The sequence below is a fragment of the Wasmannia auropunctata genome, unplaced genomic scaffold (genome assembly GCF_000956235.1).
Source record: "Wasmannia auropunctata unplaced genomic scaffold, wasmannia.A_1.0 LD335903.1, whole genome shotgun sequence".
Taxonomy (NCBI): domain Eukaryota; kingdom Metazoa; phylum Arthropoda; class Insecta; order Hymenoptera; family Formicidae; genus Wasmannia; species Wasmannia auropunctata.
The window spans coordinates 2,423,338-2,433,615 of record NW_012026987.1 but is presented as its reverse complement, the minus strand read 5'-3'; the positions used below and the strand labels follow the sequence as shown (position 1 = coordinate 2,433,615).

Here is a 10,278-nt window from a genome sequence, read left to right as displayed (position 1 = left end):
CGTTGTCACTGCCGGAACACGTAGTTCCGCGCTTCCGCAGTTTATTCCGAGTGGGCCCCTTACCTGTAGTAGATTTTATAGAGGGGGTGGCGCGCAACATCGGCTGAGAGGGGTAGCATGTTCATCGAGGCCTTTGTGAAACGTCGCTTCAATTCCCATCCCTCCATGCTTCATCTCCCGACCCGCGCCCGCCCCCGAAGTTACCGGAATGGTACACGCGTGATTGTATCACTGCTGATTGCATTACCGTTCTGCCGGCTGTTTGCAAACTGCAGTAATAACCTGCACTGGTGCATTAGCTGTACGCGCAACGGTGTATACTACTAGCTTCTCCCTCGAAACCCCCAGCCCAGCTCTTTCTCCCTTCGGGTCCTCCCTCCTTACTCCTGTATTTGATAGGGCTCGTATCACTTAACCGGAGGAGATACGAGCCGAGTGAGCGAAGCTAATGTTGATGTAATGCGACAAACTAGCCACTTGGCTCGTTTCGCGCCGCCGCACACCGGAAACGGTAACGGCACAGTTAGCGCCACGTGAGAAGAGCGCTACGTCCACGCGCTTTTTTTAATTAGACATGTGTTTAGAAATGCGATGGCGTGATCTTTGTTTGTACCCCACTTGTAAGTAATTAGCGTCAAATCTCACGCTCGTGTAACTCATTATTAAACGCGTCCGCGTATTATTCTCGGAATTATCTCGGCTGATGCTTGAAAGGATTGAAAGTTCTTCTTGCGAAAGGATTAGAGGTTCAAAAACAAGAATGAAATCATAATAACCTAATTTATTTGTAGAAAATTATGACAAATTAAATCTAGGCCAATAAGTGCAGAATACAAGCCTTACAAGTGTAGATTTCTTATATACAATATTTCCTTTTCTAATTAAATTTCTTGTGAACTTCCAATACTCTTCAATTGGCCTAGATTTAATTTGCTTTCGAAGCGCGTCTGCGAAGAATAACTGTAAATTCGATCTTCTTCGTGCCTGGAGAAATATATCCGGCAGTGCACTAAATACGAAGAAATGTTTTCACTTAAAAGAGAAAAAAAATCATGTTTTTTTTATTTTGCTTCGTATCGAAAATGCGATTCGCGCTTACGCGAAGGTAAGAAAGAAAAAACGGAGCAAGTCTCTTTCGGGGCGAAATTATTCTTACGTCATTTCAGGCCCGAGAAATATCCTTTCTCCTTCTCTTCTCGGTCTTCTCCGCCGCGTGCGTGCGCTAATGACTGTATTTGCCCAATTACCGGCGGCGACGGCGAAGTCATTCGGACTCATTATTTTGGCGAAAGACGGCGAACGGGATTACGCCGCTCTATACGTTCCGCTTCCCGCAAAATTCTTTTTTTTTTGTTCCGGCATGTCTCTCTTTCTTTCCCTTCCTACCTAAATCCCTTCTTCTTTCTTTTTAAGGTCCCTGTCGAATAGACTAAGGCGCTGAAATCCCACGTGCTTCCGATAAAAGTTTGTTTCGTGTATCTTCAGTGTCGTCGGGCCGGGTTAACGTCCAATTAAAGGAGTCCCTCGTTAGCGCAACGCGAGCGGGTATAGGCAACGACGACGATGACGACGCCGGCAGTTCTCTTCTCCCGAGGCACCCGCTGAAGTCTGTTGACACTCGCGCGACTCGTATCTGCTGCTACTGGTAGTTGGAGCTCCTTGCTTCTCTCTCTCCACCCGCACTCCCCCCCCCTCCCTCTCTCTCTCTCGCACACATTTCATCTTTTAATGTACGGCTTAATATCTCCGCGGGCGAATAGAAAAATCGAACAGTGTGACATATAATAAACCATGAGAATATAATAAGCGATGGAGGTATAGACATTACAAGTATTCTAATAATATAATTTCGAAAACTTGTGCTTTTTTAAAAATATAATTTTTTTGACATATAAAAAATATTTAATATCGTTAAAAATTAATCGTAAATATTGTAATTTGATAAAGCGCACAAGTTTGTATTTTACATCGTAATATTGAAACGTATTATGTATATAATAAAATTGGAAAAATTTTCTCAAATATATCCATTTTATGATAATATTAATTTATTTAAACAAAATATATCAATAATTTATTTCTACAAAAGCGTTCTCCTCCCTGCATAAAGGATACGCTATAGCGTCTGCTTTATGAACAAAAAATATACTTGGTTTGCATTAAATCGGCTCGAGAGAGGATTCATTTAACTTATTTATAGTTGAATCTTTAGACACATAGGTGAATTATAATGCGGCTCGTATCCGTACTATTCCGAGAATCTGAGAGATTAAAAGTTTAGAGACTCCCCTTTTCTCTTTTTCTTCTCTCTCTTTCTCTCTCTCTCTCTCTCTCTCTCTCTATCTTTCTTCTTTCCCGTGATAAAAACACGATTAACTCCAGATATACATTTCGCGGAAGTCAGGTCCGACTGAATTATTGCTGCGGGAGGAAAAGTCTGGAGTTATTTCCCCCGACGCGCTCGCCGCTCGAAAATTTGCAGCCGACGACGCGCGACGTCGCCGTATCGGACGTCACGGCGCGATAATGTAATTATAATTATTAACGCGACGGCCGAAGTTTCGGCTTTCGAGAGCGAGACGGCTCGCGCTCGAATTCGCGGAGTTGAACTTCGCGCATTTCAATTTTCGCGGAGATCTCTCGAGAAGGTAAATCCGCATTCACGTAACTTTGTTTGAAGAAAATAACTATATCAACGGATGTAGATATTTTAGTGAAAACGTCGGTATCCCCGAAGGAATAACGTAATCGATGACGTTGAATGTCGCGACGAGACTTCCTGGCTGAAGGATTTAATAAAGAGAAAATTGCACGTTTCGCATTTAACGTTCATCACGAGTGTTCATCGCGCATGAACAACGATGATTAACTCGGGTAAATCTTATAAATTGCCTTGCCGATTTTGTCCCGCAGGATCTCGAGTCCGTCCGCTTATCCTCGTAGAAGGATGCGCATTTCTTCAGGGATTCCCACGACGGTCCCGCGTCGCCACGTCGCGAAATCCGCTTCTTCTTTTTTTTTTTAGACGATTACCGAGCCGAAATTTCGCAGGGGCGAAACTGGATTAACGCGAAACTCCCCCGCCGCAACGTTTTCAGCGGCGTTCGAGGTTAGTTCCGGGGCTAATCTGATTACTTAACGTCGGAACTTAACAAGAGCGCCGACGAAGTTTCCCCGATGCCCTCCCCCTCGCCGACCGTCCCCCTCCCGCGGGATTAAAATGACTTAATTTAAACTTCGTAACGCCGACACGGACGCCGCGCAAAACGACAATCCGGCGATTTTATCCTTCGCAAAGCCACCCGCGCCGCCCGCATTTAATGCAGGCTAATTCGGCTGCCTCCCCTCCCCTCTCTGTATAAAGCTGCATAAAGAGACCTGCCACCCCTCGCCGAGTCCTTTGCTTCTTCGAAGTGATTACGAGGTTTGCGCTCTTCCTGGAGAACACCTACCTTGGTCCTTCCTTTGGAAGCCGAAGAAGTCCGCCCGCTTTAAGGCGTCTCAGAAATGTTCTTTCTCAATTTTACGGGGCTTAAGACGGCCGGCGGCGAATTATTCAGTTATTCTTTTCGGGAACTGTACCACCGAAAACGGCACTTACGCATACAACTATATAATCTCTCATCTTACCTTCAACGACACTCCATTCGTCTCCACGCTGCTACGCTTTTCCTTTTTTCATATAACTGCCAATGCAGAAATCTTATAAATTGCGATTAAACATCTTTTTCTTTTTTTCAATCCGCACTTTCGTTACATGTGTCCGAGATAGGACGGGAAAGAAGGAAAGCCCGTGATGGAATTATACATCGCGGAAAAACTGGAAGCGTCCGCGAAATGGTTCGCGGATGTCGCGCGATGACCGTAATTCCTCGTTGCCTTTCGCAGGCCTCTGTGTACAAGGCGAGGGAAAAATACGCCGCCTGCCAAGCCGAAAAGCTCGCGCCGGAGGAAATGATAAATATCGGTGCGCGGGTACGTGACCGGGTCAGCACAGGGGATTTTTCAGGACGGGCGAAAGAGAGCGGGTGTCACGTCCCGGGGACGACGAGGAGGCTTTATCGTGACAAATGGCCGCGGGACGAAAATTTGCCTAATTAAAACGTGGCGCGGTCAACACAGCCCGCGCGCATCTCCCCCGCTAACTCCGCGTATACCAGTAGAGAAGGATTAATTCTCGTCCTGCGCGTGTTGTTGGTACGACGGAATTTTAACCCTTACCCACCGCCCGCAATCTGGGATCAACCTGTTTTTATTTCGACGAAAAAGAGGCGGAGGGTACGAGAGAGAAATTACGAGATTGGATTTGTTCGTCTGTTTATTTCCTTCGTATCGCTTAAAATATCACTCTCTACGTCTCTTTCCTTTTCTCTCTTGCTCTCTTTCTCTCTTTGCCGTTCATTTCGCGAGAAATGGATTTATTTATTTCATCGGAATTTCCAAAGCTCGTTTTGAAAGTGTAGCAAAGCAATTCTAATCTCCTGAGGGTTCAAGATGTCGGCATGGCGAGTGCGCTACTTCTACGACAAAATATAGATAGATACAATCGTATCATCCCTGGCAATTTGTTTCGGATCAAGAGGGATCCCTCTTGTCGACCCGCGATCCCTCCAAGTAAACCTCGCGCGCATTTAATACAATCGATCATGCACCAATAATCACAACCGCGTCCGTTTCCCGTCTCGCTGGGCCATTTCTTCTAACTCGATAGCTTCTCGAGGACCCCGGACGACGAGGTCCAATCGGTAAAGAACGCCGGCCCGATAAATCCCTTGGTAATTCCGGCGCGCCGAAAAGAGCCGCGGCCAATCCCGTCCCCCGGCAGTCGATTCGCTCGCTCGGCCACTCGGAAAAAGCATCCCAACCACTTTGCGGTGTCCCCCCCCCCTTTGGTTTATTCGTTTTCTTGCTCTTTCCTTTCTGACCGCTTCCTTATCCTCCTCCTCCTCGCCGCTTAGCAAGCTCGAGGGTGGTCGTGCTTGCGACGGACGCGAATCTTGACTCGCGTGCGACGATTGTATCGATTCCCCTTGGCGAAGAATTCGGAAATTTTATATATTCTCTCTGCAGGATGCAATTATATTTAAAATTATACATTTATATTTAAATTGCATTTAAAATCACATTCCAGCGGAATGCAAATGTGCATTAATAATTTCGCGCGCATTTACATTTGTGTCGGACAAATAAAAAAATATGCCGGTTTTATTAATTTTTGACTCGCGTGTAAAAATTAATCGCATACGGCTGAATATCGCTGGCGATTCTCGTCGATTTTTGTGTAGCTTCGTAATATTATGCGCATTCTGTTCTGATAAATAATCCAAAGCACGAAAGAAGTTTCCATTGAATGCGCGGGTGCGATAATTAATGATATAACTTTATAAATCCCTAGTTTGTGTTACGAGTATATATATCCCACTCTTTCCACTCTCCTCTGTTTTATTTAAATTAAAACTACACTGGACTGGCAGCAATTAATACGAAACTGAACAATTTAATTTGAAACTCTGTTTCTACTTGTGATTCATCATGCCGTTCCGGGTATTATCTTCCACTTCATCTTCACTTCAAAGTACGACAACCACACTCGCGTAACTTTACGGGGCGTGCGTCTCCATTTCGCCTTAACCACCGGATTCATCTTAATTAAATCAAAAATACATCTAAATGAAAAGTCAAGTTTGAGACAAATCGTATAAAAATGTTTCATCATCGGCCGTCTTTTTCGCCGAGTTTCAAACTCAAACAAGTTATTTCCGCGCTTACGGTTTTCGATATTATTCTCCACGAAAACGTTTTATTATAACATCAGTACTCTCGAGTTAAAATATTATTCTTCCTTATTTTAAAATACTCCTCTCTGTTGGTAACGAAAGAATATAAAATATTTCCAGTACTCATTCTCGATAAATATCAATCTTTTTATCTGCTTTTTTTGAAAACGGAAATCTAAGTAATCTTAATTTTTTTCCTACTGTATACAGTTTTAAATTATTATCATCGTCGCAAAAGATATTCGAGAATTCATAAGAAAAATAGTTCAATCCACATAAACGACAGTGCGCGACTCGCGTTGCGGAGTATGCTGTATCTGTACACAACATTTACGTGTAATAACCGCGATTCGATCGCGCGAACTCGTACACAAGCGGTCGAGAAGGAGAAAGGGGACTAAGCATCCCGGGAAATTCTCTCTGGCAGAAACGAATGCCGACTGGCGCGCGTGCGCATGGAAGGGGAGAGGAGACGGGGTTGGGAATTAAATAAAAATCACGCGAATCGTAGATTTGGACTGCGCGCAGCCGGAAACGAGATGAGCACCGAGCGCTCGCCCGCTCGCTCGGCTGATCCTCGGACTCTGCATGCGAATGAGGGAAACGCGCGGTGCGGGGGCGGAAGAGGGCGGAAGAGAACGCGAGAGGAGAATCGCGCGGAGGAGGGGAAGGGTTACAGTTCCTCTCGTCGCCGAAGCCAAGTCGAGCCAAGAAACGGAACGGAAGGAAGACTGCATTTATTAAACTGAGCGCAGACGTGCACACCGCCCCTTTCCTCCCCTCGTATCCCCGTCTTCGCTCGCCTTTCACCCCCCGCGGAAACTACGGGCTTTCGCCCGCCCTCCTCCCCTCGACTTCTCCTCTCGCCACTCTTTTCTCCAGCCCTCCTCCCGTTCGTAATTCCTGGCCGCCGCCACTACCTCCGTGGAATGAGGTCGGTATGTGTAAAATAGTGCCCCGATACGCTCTTCATCACCGAGTCCGCTTCTTCACCGCCCGCTTTATTTCTTCCTCTCGCTTTCTTTCGGGTCCCTTTTATCTCCGCTTTACTCCCCATCTTCCGCGCTTTCTTTCAAGCGTGTTTCTTCTGGCTATTGTCAATACTTGCCGCTTTGCACGAATTTTTCGCACATTTCCTGTTTCCTTCGATCCTCTTCGTGCCTTTCTATTCGATAACCTTCATACCGTTAGGTACGCCATATATTTTTCTTCTGGTTTATTCTTTTGTTCCTTGTTACGTTTCTCATATTTTGCGATCTTTTTATTTACTGCTCTTATTTCTCTCTCTCATCCTCGTTCCATTTTTCCTTCGGAGATTTCTTTATCTCCTGCAGCCGACTCACTTTTACTTCCTCTTCGTGTTCTATTTATGACCTTTTTATTTTCCTTCGGTGTCCTTTCTTCTTTTTACCTCTCCCTCGGAGAATCCCTCTCTGCATAACGCTTTTCTGGAGCAAATAACGTCATGCACTAACACGACTACGAAATGCGGGTGGTCTGAGTGTGCTCGGTCGTATTTAGGCTCGTACCACATCCACCGACGAGAATCATCATCGGTGAAAGCCGCCGGAAGTATCGATCGGTCGGGCGATCGTGGATGACGAATATGCGCCCGGCGTATCGCACCCCCATGCTCTCTCTCTTTCTCTCTCTCTCTCTCTCTCTCTCTCTCTCTCTCTCTCTTTGTGCGACGTGTACTGGTAGCATGGCACTGCGTCGCGCGGTGGTGCGGGGGCGCGAGACAATTAATCAACCGGCACAATCGCGCGCACCTACTCGCGCGACTCGGCCGAGCCCCGTGACTGATTCATTATGAGACCTTAATTAAGTCCCCGAACATTAGCATACCGACCACGCCGCAACTCCCCCCCTCCCCCGCCCCGCACCCCTTATCACCTACCCTCCGCTCTTCTGCATTCTTTCGGTACCCTGTACGGCGTCTGATCTCCTGGAATTCGCGAGACTGGATCAGCTTGACCCTCGACAGGAGGCAAAAAAACTCCGACCTCAGTCGGAATAATTATTCAAGAAAAGTACCCACTCTCGGCTAATTATACGTTTAAATATTCTAAACAGGATAATGATATGATTAGAAAAGAGATTTTGTTAGATTAATCATTCCGTTAGAATCTCCGTTCTCTACGGCGAACGGAGATTGAAAATGTTTTAAACGAGGGTGATGTAGTTCAGGATCTCTTGCCAGCCAATTAGAAATTTGCATTTTACAAATGAAGAAAAATTACGTCCACGATTGGAGTGGGAGAACGAGAGATTTGAAAACGAGCGCGGGTGTGCCCGTTTAGGATGGTTTTATCTTATCTCGTGCCGGATGGCCGTGCCTTCCGACGCGGGAATTCTTTATTGGGCAGTTAAGCACCTTTGATAAAAACGCGCCGTTTCGCGGTCCCATACTAATGGAATTTTTTGGACACGTGTTTTTTTCTCATCGTGAGAGCCGTTAAAAGTCAATTATTATTTCAAAGTTTGTTATAGATTTTACAAAATCCATATCTATTACATATCTGTTCGTAGCGGTTATATCGGATGCTGCAATTACCGGATCCAAATTTCATATCGAAATTTTTTCGCGAAACAACAACGTTTTCAATCCCCCATTCTTTCTCTCCCGCGCTCCCAATTAATGAGTCTCTGTCAATAAGATTAATCGGTGATTTTTCGATTTTTCAGCACGCTGAGGTGGAGGATGGAGGAGCTGGAGACGCTGGAGAGCACGGAGTGCCCGGAGTGCCCCGGGCCGCCCCCTGAGTTCCGGTTGCCGCCGCCCCCCCGGCCGCCCTTCCTCACCGAGGGCACATTCTGCTCGGAGTCACCCCTCGCCGAGCTCGAGGACTGCGTTGCTATCCCGGTAAGTTCGATCTTTCGATCTTTTTTTTTCCCTCGATTCTTCTAAGCAATTCGATTTACAGTGCAGCAACTGATAAGGACTGATTATATCACCCTGGAAATCTTTCATTAACTTTTCGATCGCGATCGCAATCGTAAGGAATTACTTGTAAGATGAAACATACTCTCGATGGAGAGCCGATATTTGAATGAGATTTTCTCAGAAGTCGCAAAAGGGTAGACTAATTAAAGTAAAGTTAATCAGTTAACGCGTTAAAACATTTCGTTAGTCTCATTCCGCATAAAGTGCGAGTGTACAACCGCTCCACGACATACACGTAATTATACAGGTAATACACCTGTGACGGATCGTCAGTTCGCGTAGTGCGTGCGAATTGTTTCGACAGAGCGACCTTTACCTCGATGCCACGGAACGATACGTTATTTCCGAGGATGCGTTCGATAGTTCGATACGCGCACAGTCGGTGACCCGTACTAATCCGCAAATCGCCTTTCGCCGAGCGTTCGTTCGAGCGACGCGCTCGCTAATTCCCCGACGCGACTACTCCGCGCGCTACTTCACGTCCATAACTAACTCCGGTATAATTCAGCCTTCTTTCCACGGCTTACATCGATCTTTCGTATACACGGTCGATTCTGATGCTCTCGAGACTCGGCGCGATGCACCCGCTCTTACCCGTTCGGGGAGAATATTTGCGCGCCGCGCGTACATATATATTCGCCCGTATTTGCGCGCGAGAGCGCGGCTCCCCCGGAATTTCCCGAAAGATCGATGGTCGGAAGTTACTGCGAATAACCCGGCGGCTCGAATCGGCGAACTTCGCGCGAGTTTCGCGATTATTAAAATGCCGCGCGAAAAAAATGGCGGAAAGTTCGAGGGAGGCTATACGACCGTCGGGGTACTTAACCGCGCGAGAAATTATTACGCGACGTAGATCTAGATCCCCCTCACCTCCCGCCCCGCGGTCGAGAAGATACCCGATCTCTTTACTTAGTCCGTTACTGGATATACAGTCCAACAAATTATAGCTGCGTGCTCAGAATTATAATTATCGCAGTTATTTACTTTATCGCACTGAATATTCATGAACGCACAGACGGAATTGGCATTAATCTCAATATCGATGCGATTACATTATATTGATGAGGAGGGGAGGGGTGGAAATATCAGTAAATCAAATACACATACACAATACATTCGATGCGGTGAATAGCTTTTATTGGCCTGATTTGCTGACCCATTTTCGTGCGTATCCCAAGGCGCTCGAAAAGCTGCACCGTTCGTGATTTCGAGGTGTTAAATTCTTCCAATTATCTCACGCGCGCCCGTTCCTCTCTCCGCTGCAGGAAAAAGTCAACGTCGGGCGAATGCTTGGAGAGCGGGAGAATCCAGCACGTTCCCCCCGTAAAAATTCGCTGCCGAGCACCGGGCGTTTAATTGCGAGTACAATCGCAGAAAGTCTCGGGGCCCTTCTTTCCCCTGCATAGGAGATAAATTGGATATCCTGCTGTTATCTCTTTGATCCGCCAAGTGCGCGCAAGAACTGCCTTGAATAATAGAGTATCATGAAGAAATGGGAGGTAGGGGGAGGACAAAAAGGCGCACTGGAACGGCCGGGGGGGGGAGGGGGGGTAG

At 46.5% G+C, this 10,278-nt stretch overlaps 1 protein-coding gene across 1 annotated transcript in view; it reads left to right on the top strand.

The window, feature by feature from the left end:
- Positions 1–8,481: 8,481 nt before the first annotated feature.
- Positions 8,482–10,278, top strand: part of LOC105455442 — a 75,835-nt gene continuing 74,038 nt past the window's right edge. Inside the window, exon 1 of the mRNA XM_011698767.1 lies at positions 8,482–8,643. Within this exon, the coding sequence (XP_011697069.1) occupies positions 8,482–8,643 (162 nt within the window). The remainder of the gene's footprint in view (positions 8,644–10,278) is intronic.